General features: G+C 34.1%; 1 protein-coding gene and 1 pseudogene across 2 annotated transcripts; both read right to left on the bottom strand.

The window, feature by feature from the left end:
• Positions 1-406: 406 nt before the first annotated feature.
• On the bottom strand, positions 407-3856 carry LOC110807092 (putative serine/threonine-protein kinase At1g01540; annotated as a pseudogene). Its single transcript, XR_015819389.1, has 6 exons — positions 3321-3856; positions 2525-2628; positions 2315-2437; positions 2053-2222; positions 1812-1945; positions 407-1669 (listed from the first exon to the last, which is right to left on the bottom strand). The product of XR_015819389.1 is annotated as a putative serine/threonine-protein kinase At1g01540 (transcript).
• Positions 3857-4813: 957 nt separating this feature from the next.
• Positions 4814-18265, bottom strand: ATSTE24 (Peptidase family M48 family protein). Its single transcript, XM_088219738.1, has 14 exons — positions 18111-18265; positions 11260-11407; positions 11034-11118; positions 10860-10955; positions 9791-9856; positions 9540-9638; positions 9259-9372; positions 9060-9170; positions 8786-8848; positions 7675-7767; positions 7364-7477; positions 6703-6774; positions 6561-6626; positions 4814-5377 (listed from the first exon to the last, which is right to left on the bottom strand). Exons 1-14 carry the CDS (start codon positions 18139-18141, stop codon positions 5261-5263), a joined length of 1275 nt encoding a protein of 424 aa, XP_088075864.1. The 5' UTR covers positions 18142-18265; the 3' UTR covers positions 4814-5260.
• Positions 18266-20875: the final 2610 nt, after the last annotated feature.

The raw sequence follows: 20875 nt of genomic DNA, 5'->3' as shown, positions 1-20875 counted from the left end.
CTTAAGCATCCCCCCTATGTCCCTATGTTTCAAAACTTTCTCACTCCAAACCCGACCTTCTTCCTTCAACACCGTATTCTCCTCCTTCCTTTCATTCGTTCAGAGCGCTTCGTCCTTCCCCTTAGCCACTTCTCCACCTCTTCCCAAAACCATCATACCTTTCCCCCTCTCTGTCCCTCTCACTATTGGAAAAGTAAGATATCATGGAGTAGTTCAACTAAATTTTCTCTCATTAAACATCTAAATTATGTTTGATTGCATGATCTAGTTCTCAAGAAAAACCAAAATCTCATATTCAAAACATTATGAGGTGTGCTTTCTAGAAAGGCTCTCACATGATTGAAATTCAAACTCAAAGCACTTATAGCTTTAATAAATAAGCCTTATTAACATCAATAAAGTCAGATGCTCTTGACTTTTTTTATGGTATTTCAGTAGGCTAATAAATTGTGCAGTAAACTATTACAAGTTATTCAATGGAAGCAAATTATGATAACAATAAAGATCTATTCTACACGTGTCAAATCATAGTATAAGAAGCCTAGGCCCCAAATTAAATTCATGAAGATTACATTTCTTCAATTCTCCCAAAGCCGAGTGTAAATTCATCTGACTAAGCATTAAAAAATATATAAAGCTTCCTATCTAAGATCATTGGGCTGTTAGTTGCCAGTTTCAATCATCCAATATAAGAGAAGTAGGCTTATCTATTTTGCAGCATAAAGTCCTTAGAGAGGTACTCAAGTAACATATTAGGACACAGTAGTTTATTGTGGCTTTGCAGGATACACAATGAAACCAGAAGCTCATTTATCTTCCAACAATGCACAGGGTAGATCTTTACAAACCTGTGACATTTCATAACCTTCCCCTTCGCTTATATCAAAAGATGGACGATCAAGTCGTTTATTATTTAACTTTGGAACAGTATGGCTCACTGGTTGATCATTATGATGGGAATTGGACGGTTCTCTCCCAATTTGATGCTCCCGCAAATTCAGGGGAACATAAACAGGTCATACGGCAGTTGTAGAAGCTACACAATGACCTCCGCATGCTAATCAGTAAATTGTTGGTCTATTTTTTAAAAAGAAAATATTACTTATTTAATGAAATAGCAAGTCATCTGCCTCCAGCATGTGGATAGCATGTCCCATCTTAGGCCTCTTTGTTGGATCAGGATCCACTCACCATAGAGCAACCAACAGGACACGTTTAAGTGCCTTTGAAGCAAGCATCTCAAGCAACTTCATATCAACTATTTCATCATATTTTACTCGCTAAACTTTTGTGTTCGAAGAGGAGTTACGTGACAACTTGGGTGATGGGAACTTCAGAACAGTATGCCTCACTTGTTGATTATTGGATGGGAATTGGATGGTTCTCTTTCAATTACAGTGACCTCCACATGTTAATGTGTAAATTGTTGGTCTATATTTTAAAAAGAGAACGTTACTTACATCAGAAAATAGCAAGTCATCTGCCTCAAGCATGTGGACAACATGTCCCATCTTAGGCCTCTGTGTTGCCTCATGATCCACACACCAGAGAGCAACCAATAGAACATGTTTAAGTGCCTTCGAAGCAGGCATCTCAGGCAACTTCAGATCAACTACTTCCTCAAATTTTTTGTTTCCAACCATAGTTTTTAATTAGTCCACCAAGTTCACTTGAAATTTTTTTCCTCATTCCCAAGTTAGCCAATAATAAAGAGGAACTCTAATGTTACTTAGAATAATTTAAGGAACGAGATTCAACATGGTTATTTCGCAAATATTTTCCGAACAAATCATTCGGCATGTTGCAGAAACTAAACTTTCCTTGTGGTCGACTATAATCTACAGGGTTTCTTCCAGAAATGATTTCCATTATAAGTATGCAAAAGCTATAGACATCACTCTTTTCATTCAGCATTTCAGTGCAAGCATATTCTAAAGCAACATAACTAGCAATTCATTAAAAAAAAAATGTCACTTTCTTGCTTTTTTCTGTAAAAACAATGATTATGAAATGACCAAGTTAAATATGAAACTGTAGAAAGCATGAACCAACCCAAAAGTTCCCATCACCTAAGTTGTCACACAACTCCTCTCAGAACACAAAAGTTTACCGAGTTCACATCAGAGACCTTAGGGTGCCATTGGCGATCAAGTAATGTGTTGCTAGATTTAATATCCAGATGGACAACCCTTGGTTCAAGGCCCTCATGCAGATAGGCCAATCTGCAGTCATAACAGTAGCACATAAACAAAGTTAGCACAAAAAAACTTGGTAGTTCTGAATGATGAAACTAAAGACTAAAACAGTTTTATACCCTTTAGCTATTCCTAATATGATGTTTATAAGTATGTCCCAAGTAAGAGGGCTGACTTCCCCAACATCACCATGGAGCCATTGATCCAAATTGCCATTATCCACATATTCATAGACAAGCATCCTACAAAAGAAAGCTAAGTGAGAATTTACCTCAGTAGTTCCTAACAGAAAACACAACCCAATCCTTAAATTAACATGATTTGAATACCTGTATGCACCTTCAACACAGTACCAAGCAACTAGACCAGATTCTGGGGTCGTACTCGGCCAATTGCTTCCACCTCCACTTTAAATTCCCTCTCGACTTGACCCCTAGAAGTTTATGTTGTCATGATACTTGTAGAAAAATGCAATGGTAACATGAATTGTCCAAAATCCAACTCCAGAAGCAGAGGCAATTATATGCAGAATAGTATCCACCTAAACAAGGAGAGAGAATTAACAAAAGCTACTAATCAAATTCAGAACGGCATTTACTTGGAATTATAGTGAAAGGATATTAAATTGGAGTCTGTTGTTTCTCCTTTAAGGCAAGCCAACCCAACAACAAATAAAACAAATATTCAAATCATGAAGGAAGATAATGTGGACTTGCATTTAATTCAAGTTCACCAAAGACCACCTTCATGTTCTTGTCTAAAGAAAAATGAAAATTAGACTTCACGAAATGCAAGACAAACAAAATAACAATCTGCTTCTCTGCCGAAGTACTGGAGACCCAGTTGCTGAAAAGAGATAGAGATTCTGAAAAAAAGGACTCAAACGACAGCAATAGGATTGTTTCCAGAAAAAGAACAACAGTAAGAACATAAATTAAAAGCTCATTGTGCTCTCTTCTTCCATCAACCAATGAAACAGAACTACCCTCTTGAAAAGTCAATCTCAGACTTCAAAATCAACCAATCAAACAATTATAAAAAGAAAGTGCATATAACAAGTATACATAAACACATAAGTTAAATAACGAAGGTCAAATGGTGAAGTTTAGAACTGTTAACTGTTACCTGTTATTCAACAAATTCTTGATAGCAACTCAAGTCCCATCAGCCAAAACAGCACTGTACACAATACATAGCCACCTTCACCAGTCACATTCTCTTCACATAACCCATTGGTCGCAGCCTCAAGTTCTCTCAGCGTATACCACCTACCCCATCCGAGATGCCACACTTCCGGCCCGATGTCCCACTTGCGAACGAAGCCGTCTCACTCGCACTGACAGTACCTCTGCTCTCCCCACTAAACGCCGTATATTGGCATTTCGTTCTCTTGTTGTCCGGTTCTTCTTCCTTTATTGGCTTCTTCTTGATTGAACCAGAGAACAGAGAGTAAATGCAAATTCAAACAGTACAGGTTTCGTGGCGCGAGGTTAGACAGAGAGAGAGGAGGAAGAGAGCAAGGACAATAAGAGAACCCAAGAGGATCCCGATAACTACCCAGAGACGGAGACCGAAAATCGATGCGGGCTCTGAGAGCTCCGTGTTCAGAAATGTGGCGTCGTACATTGATATTTCTACCCTCCTTGTCTGGTTCTTCTTCCTTTATTAGCTTCTCCTTGATCGAACCAGAGAACAGAGAGTAAATGAAAATTCAAACAGTACAGGTTTCGGGGCGCTCTTTGCATGTCTTTCGCCCGGAAAAATACAAATTCCCCGCGAACAAATCAATTTAGAATTCTGGGTATGTAGAAAAGAAAAGAAAGATGCAGAGAGAGACTACCGAAGAGAATCAAAGAGAGAATAAAAAAAATATATTATTATTAAAAAACAAGAATGGCGGGCGTTGTTTCTTCGCTTGTAGCGGTGGAGGGTTAACTGGGAAAGAAGAAGAAGAAGAAGAAGAAGATGATGATGAAGAAGAAGAGGGAAGAGGGACCCACTTGCTAAACAGTGTTAAAGAAGACAAGCGCCTAAGCGGTCATGACCGTTAAGTAGGCAGTACTAAGACACGCGCAGGTGCCGCTGGGTCTATCACATCAGACGGTTCCCGTTACTTATGGTACTTTGATGATCATGATCTGTTGGGTCTATAACATCCATTGCTTGATCGAGGAAAAACATCCTGAATAAGTGTGGGACCCACAAACTGGAAAATCACAATGACTAGCTTTGTGGGTACTTGTTGGTTTCATCTCAACTTTTCCGACCTTGCTTACGAGAAGCGAAATTCTCTTTCAAAATTCGTTTGGAATTTATATTAACTGAATTTAAAAATACTAATCTTTATTAATAGAACGAGGAATTTAAGTTTACTGAAAATTTTAACCGAAATTAGAATAATAGCCTATTATAAATTATATCAGTTTTTATCAAAATTTAAAATGTAATATTTTCATTTTTTAATATTACAATTTGTTTTCAGTTGTTTTATTTATTTTTAAATATATATATATATATATGGAAGACATTTCTACGATTCAATCATCTTGCCAGCATGCAACCTTAAAAGTGAGTTTAATATTTTAATATTTTAACCTCATCCATGACTCACGAGCCACTTGAAAGAAAACCAACTCATCCACCATATTTAAGAACTAGGTTTGGATGTTGTTTAATTCCGCCAAAACCATTTAACAAGGAGATCCATTCCAACTCTTGCCGAATCAGTCCACGACACGTGCAAAGGCAAGGGCACTTGTATCAAACTTTCCCCACCTAAACATCCTTGTACATACAGGACCTTTTTTTGTTCCCTTACCCCATGCAAACGCAAAACTAATATAGCATACAGCACTTTTCCCTTCCGGGTTTCCTTTCCCTCAACCTCAGTGATTTTCTTGTTAAGTTCTTTACTATATATTCCATATCTGAACTTGACAAGAAACATGAGACCCAAGAGTTTCTCATACAGACAAAATATTACAGCAGTGGACTCATGATCAAATTTCCCTTAACAGTAAAATCCAGCAAAATAATTCGGACTAGCTATTCCTAAGTTGTGCAGATCAGTCTGCCTTTTTACCAGGTTCATCGAGAGCAGCAAGTCTTTCTACAAGAGGAGGATGAGAATAGTGATACGCCGAGTACCAAGGATCTGTATTCATAGCGGACAAATTTTCTTCCTGAAAAGAACAGTAACTTGTAAATTCCAAATCAAGGGAATAAAAGATTGAATATATATGATAAAAGATTTGAGTCTAACAAACTTCTTTAATACTATTTTGAGTCAGATTAAAAACTCTTTATTGCGATGTTCTAGAAGACTTACAAAATTGCAGCTAAGGCTATGTTTAAAACAAATTCAAACTTAATGTAAAATTCATTCATAAACCTACACTTTTACTTCAACAAAAAGATGATAGAAGTCCCACATAAAAATAACAGAAATTTAGTTTATGTGGAATTTCTTGTAGAATAGAAATAATGCAATCCTAGATTCTATAGAATTTGATTTGTTTCAAAAGAAAATCTTATCAAATTTGATAAAACTTGAGATATACTATTTCAATTCCATATGAAGTTCAATATGAGCTCAATTTTTATCTTCTCATAGAATTTGCATTTCCACTTAGTTAAAATAAATATGGATTTACAAATGAATTCTACACACAGTTATGGATTTCTTCTAAACATAGCCTAAATACAAAATTCAGTAGATTATCATTCAAACATATGGTAGTCATACAACCAACCATCAACTCCATCATGGAAGTCGACTAGAGAGATCAGATTCCTAAATAACTGGAGCTTCGCAAGACAGTGCAAACAAAATTACAAGTATTAACATGAAGAACATGTCAAGAAAAAATGGAATTGGCTAAAGAGATTAGAGATACTAGATTTTGGTCCTCTAAAAGTCTGATGATAAACCAATAGTTCAGATTAATAAGGAAAACATGAAAAATTCAGATTAATCACAAATGTATAAGTATAGATGATTAACTTGTGAAGCAGAGTACATCATCATTCAAACATACAGTAGTCATTCAACTAGAGAGATCCGATTCCTAAATCACTGGAGCTTCTCAGGATGGTGCAAACAACGACAAGTTTATATATGAAGACATTTCAAGAAAATACGGGATTGATTAAAAAGATTAGGTACTAGATTTGGGTACTCTAAAAAAGTCCAATCATAAATCACGATTTTCATAAATCACGATTCAAAAGATCCATACCAGATTTGGGTCCTCTAAAAAAATCCAATGATAAATCACAATTTTAGATTAGTAAGAAAAACAACATGATAGATCCAGATTAATCATAAACATACTATATATATATATATATATATTGATGATTCACCTGTAGCTTCACAAGAGCAGCACGAAGAGTAGAGGAATACCCAAGCTTCTTGGCGAAGGCATCAGCCTACATGACATAAACACATTAGAGAGAGAGAGAGAGAGAGGGGGAGAGAGAGAAATGCCTAGCAAATAGAACATACCTGAAATTCAAAAGATCGACTCACAAGATTAAGAGCAAAGCTTACTAGGTGTTGAATTGGTATTACAGTATGCTGCAGATAAAAGGCAAATCAAAGTGTTACAGCTCTTATGAAAAATGAGTATCTCCTTGTTAGAGAATAGTGCTAAACACATGAAAATTAAAAGAATTTAAGTCTACACATTGAAATAATGGACCATAAATGCTGAATACATATAAAGGCTGCAAGTTCTGTAATCCATTAATTCTTCCAACACTTAATTATCCATCCCCCAAAATGAATCCTTACAATCATTATGTCAAAGCAATTATAATGACCCGGCACACCAAGATGAGCAAACAAGCATCAAAAAGGAAACCATAGACCACTGCATAAAACCTGATTGGCAGTGATGAGTTTCCAACCAACAAACAATTGTAACTGCACTACAATTTTAAGAATAGAATTAACACCCATCAACAGACTTTCGTTCTGATATACTTTTGTTGCACTGAAGTTTCCCATATGTAAGTAAACCAATTCATACACTGAGAAGCTAGGAAACCTGAATTCCAAACAGCCAATAGCTTATTCTAAACAGTAGAATCCACATGCAGAACAAGCAAAACTCCTCCCCATTAGACATGCTATTTCTTCATGCTAACTTGCTATATATCAATACCTGAAATATGATAAGGCCAATTAACACTGGCTGTGTATCAAATCCAAAACTTCTAAAGAGATCAGATGAGTTCCTCACAAGAGTGTATCCTCCAAATTGCAAAAAGGTAAGAATCTGCACAGCTCAACAAGGACAAAACAAATTCAAGCCCCTTATCAAGATGAGGGGTAAAGGAAAAAACTATTGAAACTTAAACATTCAGCAACAATAAGTAAACAAAGAATGCTATTCACGACATATGATGAAGTAACAATAAGATAACCGACGGACTGAGAGTTTTTTCAGAATGCAAAAGAAATAATAGTGTATACCTGCATAGCAATGAATGAGTACATTGTATGATTTAGTTTCCAGTGGCCGAGTTCATGAGCAATAACAGCTACAATTTCCTCTTCATTTTTGCACTACAAAGTAACACACAAACTAAATTACCTTCACGGCATAGTAAGTAGCCCCCCCCTCCCCCAAAAAAAAAAGCACCATAACCATATTTCACCAATAAATGTAAATAGAATACAGCCCTAAATAACAGAAGAGGTACACATTACACACTGGTTTGTACGAAATTGAACTAGTTGGATATGGGGAGACAACAGGCAGTTTGCTATTTTTCCCAACTTATTGGATCAATTTTGAAGAAGAAAGTACCCTTAGGATGCACCGAAATGCTAAGGTAAAATAGAATGTCCACATATTATTTCAGCCACAATAGAAAAAAAAAAGAGAATTACATAAAAATATCTTATAGTCTTACCAGTGTCTCAAGCATGTTCACATATTCAGCCACGTAAAGAAAAAAAGAATTATGTAAAGATATTTTATACTTTCACCAGTGTCTCAAATTAAGACCTCTAATTTCTATTGTATCTTTTTATGACCTGTACCTTTTATATGTCCAAATTAGGACATAACGATCACTTTTTTGGTACATACTGAAATTGGCATCACACCTATACGTATGTAAAAGTAAATTATCAAATTTATTTTAAAAAATGATTTCTGGTCCTAATTTGAGATACTTGAAAAGTGCATGTCCAAAGAATGTAATTGCAAGTCATAGTTGGAGGAAATAATAAAAGTACATGGCATTTTTCTACAATTTAACCCAAAAAAAATTTCAAAAAAATGTGAAACCAAATACAATTTTAAACGAAAGCTAAGCTCGCAGTAATCCGGGTGAGGAAGGCTGAAGGATTAAACCATTGAATGTCAATTTGATCCTAAATCATAGATAGTACAGATGAACATCATTTCTAACAGACAATTCCCACCTATAGAATCTCATTGGAAAAAATTGAAGAGAAAAACCAGTGTGTATGTTGCCCCTATATTAGCCACCTAGGTTTAATTCAACCAAAGACAGTACGAAAATAGCATTCTAAGATAAGGAAAATCTAAAAAATAAATGAAATGCATCAGTACCTGCTGAATCAATGTGTCATAAAGGACAATCCGCTTGTTCTTAAAGAATCCATACATATATGCCTGCAAAATGTTGGCAAAAAATGAATTAACCAATAAATATCAAATGCAGCAAAATATTAGATCCATACATACAAAACACCAGTTTGAGTCAGATAAGATGACATAATTTTGAAACAATAGATGCTGAAATATGGAAGACACGAAATCAGAGCAGAAAAATAATAGAGCACATGGGTGGACCCAGTACAATGCATAAGAGTTGAATCCTTACATTGCTGTGGCTTGATCTTGTAGATCCATCAACCACGAACAACTTCTTCAAAGGAAACTTGAGGGAAGAAGCAAGTTTCTCAATTTTCTCTCTTAATACTCCTTCTGGAAGCTGTTTGTGAAGCACAGATAAGAGAAGATATTACTAAATGAAATGTAAATCATGCTCAAATGATTTGGAAAAGAAGTTAAGTACTCACAGGGGTGAACTTGTTAAAAAGTGGGGCTATTAGAACAGGGTAAATCGTCATCATGACTAGCGAAAGAACAAACATGAAAGCCCAAAGATAGATAGCTAGATAAGGACCTCCTTTCTGCAACAATCAATGTTAACACTGTTGAGAGCTACATGATTTGAATGGTACCTATTACATATACTCTAAATGTTTAAAGCAAAATGGTGACTGCAGAAATAACTAAGGTAAGCAATATTCACTGCAGGGGAACGAGTGATTTGCACCAAAGCTGGAGATTATTATACCTGTACTATTATGATGATTGCAGAGACTATGGGTGGACCAAGTAAAATAGCAAGACACATTCCCTTCAACAAGTCCCTGAAGAATAACCATATTGTTTGCTATAAAGCAAATAATTAAAAAAAAGGTCAATTATGAGTCCGTGTGTTAGAGATTACACAAGCAAAATCTTAAAATAAGAAATCTATATCAGCAGAAAATTAAGAATTAGCCAACGGGAAATAAGAAGAAAAACCCAGTTTAATATACTAACTTTGTTGAAACCATGGCGGGCCTCAATCACAAAAGTTGAATAGAGAGAAAATGGCAAATCAGTAATCTGCATATACATCAAGGTAAAATGTCAATATTGTAACTAAACAAGATATAGAATTAATTCAAAGCATTTATTCATGAAAATGCTCATAAAAGTTAATGTTGACTCAGCCTACTAGTACAACAATCAACAAACACTTTAGGAGCAATGCAAAGGAGCATCAAGGTAATCAGAATCAACAGATGCCACATTTATGAAGTTACCTTACCAATGTACTGCATAATAACTAATGGGGATACCAGAAAAGTTTTAACCAGGAGAAACTCAGAATTTGCCTGCTAAGATACATAGATAGACACCCATCATCTTTTGTTAGACTTTGCTCTCAGTTTTACCTTTTCTGCCATTGCCTTTTTTACAGAATAATATGGGATCTAGTTCTCATGTAAAACCAAAATCTCATATTCAAAACACTATGATGTGTGCTTTCTGGAAAGGCTCTCATATGCTTGAAATTCATACTCAAAGCACTTACAGGCTTTAATAAACCTTATCAAGATCAATGAAATAAGACACTCTTGACCTTTCTTTATGGTATTTCAGTAGACTAATAAATTGTGCCGTAAACTATTACAAGTTATTCAATGGAAGCAAATTGTGAGAATAATGACGTACTATTCTACGTGTCAAGTCATATCGTAAAGTACAAGGGAAACTCATAGTTCAAATCCAAATATTCCTTTTCTTCTTTTTATAAAAAGCCTGGGCCTCCAAATTAAATTATGTAGATTACATTTTTTCCATTCTTCCAAAGCCAAGTACAAATTCATCTGATTGAGCATTAAAAAATATATAACGCTTCCTAATTAAGATCCTTGAGCTGATCAGTTGCCAGTTCCAATCATCCAGTATAAGAGAAGAAGGCTTATCTATTTTGCAGCAGAAAGTCCCTAGAGAGTTACACAAGTAACATACTATGACACACTAGTTTACTGTGGCTTTGCAGCATACAGAATAAAACAGCTCATTTATCTTCTAACAATGCACAGGGTAAATCTTTACAAACCTGTGACCATATCATAACACCAGCCAAAAAGGATAGAGTGTGTAGTATTTCATTCTCTGCATTCAGGCCAACTAAGAGCAAAAACTCTCCTGATTTCTGCAATAACAAAAGAAAATTCATTGATGATAAAACTGCAGTTGGAGCTTCAAGCACACAAGATAAAGATTTACTCACCTTCCAGAACCAAGGCAATATTCCAAAGAACAAAATTGCAGAGTCCATGAGTATAGTCGCAAACTCATGAACAAAATGGAAGTTGCTGAAAGGTAAGATTATGCATCAGGAGAAACATAAAAAAAAAAGGACTAACACTTATGGCAAAAAAGAACATTTTTAGTAGTCCAGACAGGTTTTGGTATGAGACGCTTGATGAACTGAAAATGGTGCTAAACCATGCAACCTTTTATCAAGACTGTATGCTCGAGATTTTTCAAATTTCTCTTGGCTGATTACTCCTTCCAAAGTTTTAGGAAGAGTGGGCAGTTTGAGAGCAGCATGTTGCCTCACATCCAAATATGTCTCAAAAAAATACATCAATATCATAAAACCTGCAAGCAAAAATAAAGCGAAATGATAGCAATTACAAACTCTATCACGTGGATGTAGGGACCCTCACAATTAAACAAGAAAAAATAAGTATTTATTGACTCAAAACAGTGTGAGGATAAATGATGCATAATATGCTAGCAATAGATTTCCTAAATAGTTTAGAAGTTGAATTTATATAAAATATAAAACTACTATACTTATTTCAAATAAAAAATAAAACTACTCTACTATCAAGGTGTCCATTATTATATTATTTAGGAGTATTATTATAGTTTTGGTAACTTGAGATTTTTATTCTTATTAATCTTTTCCTATTTGTTTTAATATTTCCTATTTGTAAGAATTAACATTCCCAATTCTACTACTCAGTATGTTCTTAGCTTAATTCTTCTTAGAAAAGTTACTTAGAAATCATTACAAACAGTTTTGTAATTTCACTTATTGAGGAATTTAAGTATTCAATAAAAATACTTCAAGAGTTTCTTAACTGTATAGTTGTATGACGCAACCAAACCCTTAAGAATTCTTAGATGTGCTGCCTAAAAAACCTAAGTAAGATGCCTAGGTTTTCTTATCCTCAAGTCCCTAATTGGACAAATAGACCATATTTGTCCTACATCAATTTGGTGTTAGAGCTAAAAGAATCCTACAATTAAACATTCAAAACTCTACACCCAAACAGCTCCAAAAACCATCCACTAAAAAATAATTCACTGAAACCCTAAACCAGCTGCCAATTCCTTTCACTAGCCACCAACCAGAGGTGGTCAACTCCATCTTCACCACTGGCCTCAAAAGGTCTCAATTGATGGACCTCGGATGCCCTGTTGCAGAACTCCGCTGGAAGCCGCCACACTCATCAACACAAAGTCCCCCAGCCGTTGCCTCTCCCGCATCTGGACTTCTACACCATCGTGTCTTACACCGGCCTCTAATTTGCAATTAGCACCTCCAGTTGAGCCAATATCCAAATGGTTGCCACCGTCAAGTGAATTAGAAGCTGACTTGTGAACCCCACGTGCTTCTAGCCGCAAGTAAACCTCGCTCAACCTGTTTTGTCTTGAGCTCTTAAAGATCTAAGTTTGATGAGGCTGATGACTCCTGCGATCGATTCCCCGGTTCAAATAAACCTTTCTAAAGAGAAGTTAAGCTTCAATTATGGTGACAAATGTTGATTTAAGCGCTAAACGAGAGGCACTATTGAGTAACCACTAATAGCAAGTCTGAGACAATGCAAAACACAATAAATCAATGCAATCTTGGAAGAAATGAGACATTTACAAGGTGCAGTAGTACATTCACCAATTCAAAATATACATGTTGCACAATCTGTCAATAGAAAACACATTCAAGATAATGCTAGAGATCAAACCAAGAGCTTAAAGGTCAAAGCTCCTAATTTTGATGAAAGAAGAGATCCTGATTTCCTCAGTCAGCTAAATTGAATGGAAGAATTCTTCAACTGGTATAACATGCACAAAAAGTTCGGTTCACCAAGATAGAGGTGATTGGACCCACAAAAATATAGCGGTAAACTACCAATGAGAACATCACAAGAAGAAGACAACAGACAATTTAAACATGGGAAAAGATGAAAGTCATTGTTCCTAAGATGTATGGTACTATTTTGAAAACTTCGTAACCAAATTTATACTTTAGTCTAGGACAACATGTTAGTAACTGAATAGACATAGAAGTTTTAAAAAAAATTGAATGTAAAAGGTGAAAATGTATTAAAGAATCAAAGGTACCAAGGATACCGCACATGTACAAGATATTTACAAGTTAGTCAAAGTATCAACTATATACCCAAACTCTTCCATCTTATAATTGCCATGACCCAGTAAAAGAAACTCAAAATAACAAAACCATCTATTCCTTAATTTATAAATTTCCTTTTCCGCCCATCAAAAGACCTACTATTTCTCTCTTTTCAGATTACCCAAAAATTAATTAAAGGAATGAATTTAGCAAATTTTTTTTTTTTTACATAAGCTTTCCCAATCCCATAGCTCATCCTTGATCAACCCTGCAATGACCTAGGAAATCCCAAGCAAACCATATATCATAGACCACAAACTATATAAGACCAAGCACCAAAGCAGTATGTGCTTACAAGTTTCCGCTGCATTCTCGCACAAGTAGCATCTGTTCACCTAGATTATGTCTCTCCTCATCAGCTTATCAATGATCAAAATACATTCTCTACTTGCTTCCCATGCAAAAATAGGTAATTCTAGGTGGTGTTTTAGTCTTCCAAACTTGCTAGGACGTGAAAAGCTATCCCCCTACTTCCTCTTTAGTGGTCAAACAGTTATATCTCACTGTGACGGAGCCATTCTTATTCAGGTGCCACACAAGCTGGCCACCATTCGGATTTCAGTTGAACATAGGTCGGGAGGTGTAGTAAGGCTTCATATTCCTCCACTTCCCAGTCATTCCGATTTCTAGTCACACTAACTATCAATTCCCTTCTAGAGTGATCACTCACAACCGCATCCATCACCAACAAGTTCCTCAACTGAGCGATGGCGAATATCTGGGGGAATTGGTCCTTTAAGTGCCCCTCCCCCAACCAATTTCATGCCAAAAGAGAACCTTATCCCCTCTACCTACCTTCCAGGACACACAATCATGAAAAAATTGCCTTCTTGCCCAAGTACTATTCCAAAGCCCAATCCCTGCAGCCTCCAAATCTCTAGACAACACCCTCCCTTCACCCAGACCCCACCTAGTCTCAACGACCCTCCTCCAAAGGAGATATTCCCCACTCAGATACATCCAAATCCGTTTCCCCTAAAGTGTCATATTCATCTCTATTTAGGATCTCACCCCCAGCCCCCCTCTCTCAAAAGGTAACTTCACCTCACTCCATTTCACTAATGATACCTCCTACTTCCCTCCACATCACCCCATAGGAAATGGCTCTCTATTGACTTCAGCCTCTTGGCAATCTTCACAGGGATAGTTAAGACAGACACGTAATAAATGGGCAGGTTCGAAAGAGTTCTCTTAATAAGAGTGAATTTACCCCATTTGGACAAAAAAAATTTCTTCCAACCAACCAATCTTTTCTCAAACTTACCAATAATTGGCCCCCATAAACTCTCATCCTTGTATTTAGAGCCCAAAGGAATCCCAAGCCATTTGATGGGCAAATTTGCTAATTTACAACCCAGAACCCAGCTAACCTGTCATCAACTCTGCTGTCACCGAAGACCACCAAGTCAGGCTTGGAAAGGCTAATGTTCAGCCCAGATACTGCTCGAAAGTATAGCAAAATACATCTCAAATTCAACAGCACCTCCAACTCAGGTTGACTGAATATCAAAATGTCATCCAAAAAGAAACATAGAAGTTTGAAAAATTAAATATTCAGAGTTAATATGGCCGACGATGATAGTCAAATAGCATCTTGATTCAAATCAGGACTAAGCATTTATATTAAAAGAGAGTTAATTTCACAACCTCCTGCAACTATATCACAAACTTACCAAGCTACTCTTAATATGGAAGAATATTTGGAATATCCAATTCCAAAAAGTGTTGTGTTTTCAATTATGTAATCCTCTCTTAAGGATACCTTTGAATCAAAGTGCACTGAAGAGTGGATCAATATCAATTTATAGAACTCCTAACGATAAGGAAATTGCTTTCTTTAGATGTGGACAAAGTGGACATATGAGTTACGAATGCCCAAAGAAGAACCGCTCGCATGTTAGAGTGAAACAAAAGGAAGAGTGCAAGGAACAAAGGATGGCTATGTATCCTGCAAAGATGATGATTTACTCATAGCGAACAAGTAAGTACCTCTTCTTTTTTAAGGTGCATATCATCAGACTCCAAAGTGGAAGACCAAAAAGAACAACTATGCCTTCTTATTGCTCAAGATCTTTCCCAAGACCAAACTCTATGAAAGTTCCACACAATAAAGGATTTGACACACCTATTGGTCAACCTGTTGATTTCATCCTCCCACAAGATTTTACACTCCTAAAGTGTATTTCTATTTTTTTAAGTATTTATGAGAATAACCAAACAGAGGTTGCTAAATTTTCATGGAAAAGTTCGGAGGCCAAGGTTTTACATCATTTGCCACTTTAAAGCTCGTGGACGAGTTTTCTCTAACCAGGAAAAATGATGTAGAGCGGGTTAACACAAGCTTTCCTAAGTAATTAGATATTATTATATTAGTTAGGAGTATTATAATGAATTTAGTGGTTTACGATTTTTATTCTTATTACTATTTTTCCATTTACTTTAATATTTCTTATTTGTATTATGATTAGTATTTGTAATTCTATTAGTTTACTATTTCTTTGTTTAATCTATTTAGGTTACTTAGAGATAAAACAAAAAAAATAGTAAACTAATAGAATTACAAATACTAATCATAATACAAATAAAAAATATTAAAGTAAATGGAAAAATAGTAATAAGAATAAAAATATTAGAAATAGATAGTTATACTATTTTAACTCTTTATTCTTGGGTCACAATTTACTATCCTTAAAAGATATTGGAGCAGTTGTTGATATGTTAATTGACATATAACATCCTTTTGTATATTGGGCAGTACCCCTTTGGTACCTTTTAATTCGTATTTTTCTTTTATTTCAAAAAAAAATTATAAATAGTTTTTAAACTTCACATATTAGGGGATTCAAGTATTCAATAAAAATATTTTGAGAGTTTCCTAATTGTCTTATTGTGCGATTCAATCAAACTTGTAAGTATAATACTTAACACTTCTTAACTAGGATGCCTAAGAAACCTTAGGTGTAACGTCTGGATTTTTTATCTGCAAATCCCTAATTGGACAAATCAACCATATTTGTCCTACATCAATAACTTGGCTCAAAAGCCAAATGAAAGAAAACCACATTTTAATCAACATCATTAATTATAGTGGATCTTTTTCCTTAACCAGTTCCAGAAGTTAGGATCAGACACCATACCATTGACCTTAAATTTTAAAATATTACGTCATCCTCCGCCTTTGTTGCTCAAGCTGAGGTTCAAATATCCAATATGCTAGTATGGATATGGATATAAGTACTTGACTCGATAAGTTTTATGGTCAAAGATATGGGAATGCAGTCAATAAGAGTGGATATGGATACATGGATTCGTTATTTATATAAATAATATTTATTTAGAAAAGTTATAAAAAATAATAAAACCAGCATAACATTTAAGAAGCTATGACAATGTCATATACGTAATAAAACACAGTTCTTAGCACAAAAATACAGCAGCTGATATTTGTAGTGAAGAGGAAAGATATACATAGAGTAATTAATAACATATAACCGATTAAGCCTTTAATATACAAAAATGTTTAGGGCTTAGACAGTTTGAAGAAGACGTATCCCATTTATGTGCTCTTTTCCAACTTACAATCCAAGAGACTTCATCATTGTCCTCGTATTATCATATATCATAACATCTAGGTTTAGTTCATAAAGTCTCCAACATGCACATCAGGTGTTAGACACAGATACCATAGCCACACCAATTTTGTGTTGTATTCAGTCCCACAAGGATGTGACATCAAAATTTAAGAGCTCAACCAACATAGACCTCTTCAATGCCATTGTCAATTTACAAGGAAAGTAATGGTTCATCAAGCGATATAAACTGATTTTGTTGCTGAGGATATGAGAGAAAGGAAAATGTTTAACACTATAACAAAACATTTCAAGTTAGGATATTGAAAAGTAAACTAACATGAACTATTATAGCCCAATGCATCTGTCAGCTACATTGAGCTTTGTTATTTTTCTCTGAAGAACCTAGGCAGACTATTGAAAACTTTGCTCTATTTTAATCTTTCTTGCTTCCCAACTGTAAGATGAGAGCAGATTCGGTGGATAGGAAGGGGAAGGCAGGAATTTTTAACAAATTTGGATATTTTCCAATGAGAAGCTCTCTATCACGTGTTCTTCAACTACACTTGCGCTCAAGATAAGGCAGTCAGCTGGAACCTGGATTCAATTATTTTCTACCTTGGGCACTTAATATTCAAAAATTAGAAGCTTTTCTAGCTTGAGTCATTCTCGTTTCAAAAATTTCCACCCAAACTCTCCTGCCACATCACAACTGCACACTATGAAGGAAGCTTTTTATTTTCCATTTCTTCGTTTTGAAAGCAATAAGAAACTCAATTCCTTCAAGCTTCAGCGGTACTAGGAGGAAATTTGAGCCCTATAGTCTCCAAATAAATCAATAAGAGATGTTTCCCGATTGTCCAGCCGATTCAACAGAATAAAAATGTCAGTAGACATAAAAAATACCCCCCTTCCCACCCAATAAAGGAAAGCAAACCTAAAAAAAAAAAAACCAAGTTTTGAGAAAATACGATAGCCACAACAGAAAAGCTAGAAGTCGATGGATGAAAGAAAATAAAGCCTCGATACGCATGCACTAAGACCTAGAATAGCTAACCACTAACCAAAATGGACGGAAATGAGAAAGAAACAAACAGGAAGCATATTAAATTAAATAGATACTAACAAATCGGATATCAGGAAGTAATAAAAGAAAGAAAGTAGTCAGTATAAACGAAAATGAGGGATGAAGAAATCGGAAAAGATAAATAAGAATTAGCTTAGAAATATCTAAGAAAGAAACGAGTAGGTTCAAGTAATACAAACATGTAAAAACGTATATTGGATGCAGAGAGAGAGAGAGATAGCATACCAACGACAGCTTCCATGTAGGGAAACTCCATGATGAAACAACGAAAATGCAATGCAGTCGAGAGCAGGAAGACGGGATCACGGTACAGAAACAGAGAGAAGGGCAGGCAGAAGGGTTTTGGAATTATGAACTGAATTTCGTGATATATAGACGTAATAATTATGTTGAAGCAGCAACCCGGGCGTGGATCCAATAACCGGAACCCGGAACAGCCGCACAAAAACCGGTTTATTATCTTCAGCAAATTTAGCAGACAAAAATGCACTCGAACATCACGCGTTAAATTGTTTTTTTTTTTTTTTTTTTTTTTGTGACAGTAATAATTAAATACGTTATAAAAAATATCACATTTCAGAAAGTATATTTTATTTTATCTTATGCTAATAAAATTAAATATTCATCAATTTGAGAAGTAAAAGATTATTTATGTAAAAAGAGAAATCTACAAAAAAAAATATATAGCATTTATTAATTTCTTCCAATTGCTCTATTACCAAAATAAATTTCTTTAGTTTTGTTTACATTAGTTCTTGAACTTTGTAAAATTATTTAAATGTTTTACCATCGCTAAATCTAGTTTAAAAACTGATTTAGCGAAACAATTTTTCTATATATCACGCGATCATTCACCGTAGATTATAAAAAAAAATTGTATATTTATTTCTTTGTCCCTTCTCCTTGTTTCTTTTTTCTTTTTTTTTTTATATATTTTATAACAAGCAACCATGCTAACAGGAACCCTACCATTGAGCTTCATTTTTCTGGTTTATATCTTCACCTACAAAATGCAATACAAAAGTATACTACATTATATATATTATTACTCATGAAAAATGTGTTATGTGAGTCATCTATAACATAGAATGACAAGTAAATCTAAACGATAAAGAAAATACGAAAATGTCTAAAATGAATAACTGCGATGAACCATTTTTAAAAATCATAATGGAATTGAACTTAGGTTTGGTTTATCAATAAATATTTTATTTTATATATTTTGCTCGTACTCACTATTTTTCACGTACAAGAGAGGTTAGTGAACGTCTATTTTTTTAAGCAGTAATTTATAGATAATTAATTAAAAGTGGACTACCGTGTAGCATCTATAAAATTATCCCATCAAGTCAATTTTTATAAAAACGTAAAGTTAATAGTATTAAATAATTTAAAAAATAAATTTTTAAAATATAAAAATTAAAGAGACTTATTTAAATATTTTAAAAAGTAAAGAGAATGATTATGTATTTAGGTAATTTATTTCTTTAATTACTTAGACTCCCTTCATATATAATTTTCAGGAAAAATAATAACACGAAAGACCACTTTATTTAGTTTAAGAATTATGTTTTAAAAATACAAAGTAAGACACTACAATTATAATTTATTTTTATATATATATTTTTTTAATAAAATAGTGCAACTACTGTATCTTTTATTACTATCATTGCCATTATCAAAACTATTCTTGTAGCATTCCTATCATTGCAATTACAACAAGGCTTAGTTTAAATTATATATAAAAATATTATCATACATATATTTAATTAAAATTAAATTATGACAAATTAGTAAATCAGTATCTGAATATGACATTTGTTACCATTTTTTTCTTTAAGATTTTTTCATTATACTTTGGTTTCTAATTTTTTTATTTGTTTTAAATACTCAATTTTATTATTTTTTATAATGAAATATATTAAAATGAGTAGTTATTGTGTTAATGCTTTAAAAGTAACTCAAAATAATGATTTTAATTAACTAATTTAATTTAATTAATTAATCAACGTCATTTTTAGTTATTTTTTAAAATATTTAAATATAATATAATTATTTTAATTTTTTATTGAAAAATAAAAGTAAATTGAATATTTTAAATAAATAAAAAATATCGAGAATTAGTTTTTAATAAAAAAATATAAAATACCAAGTTGTAATAGTGTCAAACTCTTTTGAAACTAATTTAATAATTTATTATTAAAACTAAAAAATATTTTTATAAACATTAAATTAAAAAATTAACTTAATTAAAATTATAATATATGAATATATAATCGTATCTGGTTCGAACATATTTATTTGACTCTAAACTCAAACGCAAGTTAGATTAATTAAATATTAACGAACTCAACTCTATGTTTTTTAAACCAACAAAAAAAGTTGCTTGGATTATAATTTATTTGTTCATCTTTGTCCATCAATTAAGTTATTTTGGAAAAAAAAAATTCTATGTAACACCCCGAGTCTAAGAAGTAGGCTCGGGATGTTGAAATTTGATGTTTTTCTAATAATAAAAATAAAGGAGTTTTAATTTTTATTTACATTTATTTATTTTTTCAAAAAATATATTTTAAACATTTTTGAAATAATTTTCAGATACTATAAATAAGGAAATGATATATTTGAAAGACATCTGAAAAAATGGAGTCACTTTGCAAATTAAAAGAAATGAGCCATGTAGGGCGGTCATATCAGCAGCACGACACATCAGAATGTGTCGCGTGGTGGACACGTTGGCATGGATTCCGCGCGGACGATCCGCATGCCAGGGCAATCCAATAGTCTATGCTCAATCCCGCGCGCACGAATGATCCAGATTATTTTTCATATAAGTACATCGGACGGCTCACACGTTTTCGATCGAACGACCCACACGTCTTCGATCGAATGGCCCAAATCAATTTTTTCAATAAGTCTAATCGAACAGTCCGCGTGTCTCCAATCAAACGGTTTAAATATGTTCCCCAAATAGGCGCGATCAAACAATC

This window comes from Carica papaya, chromosome 5, assembly GCF_054855325.1.
Source record: "Carica papaya isolate Zhongbai chromosome 5, ASM5485532v1, whole genome shotgun sequence".
In the NCBI taxonomy this organism is placed as follows: Eukaryota; Viridiplantae; Streptophyta; class Magnoliopsida; order Brassicales; family Caricaceae; genus Carica; species Carica papaya.
The sequence above is the reverse complement of the archived record's forward strand: the minus strand, read 5'-3'. Positions and strand labels throughout refer to the sequence as shown.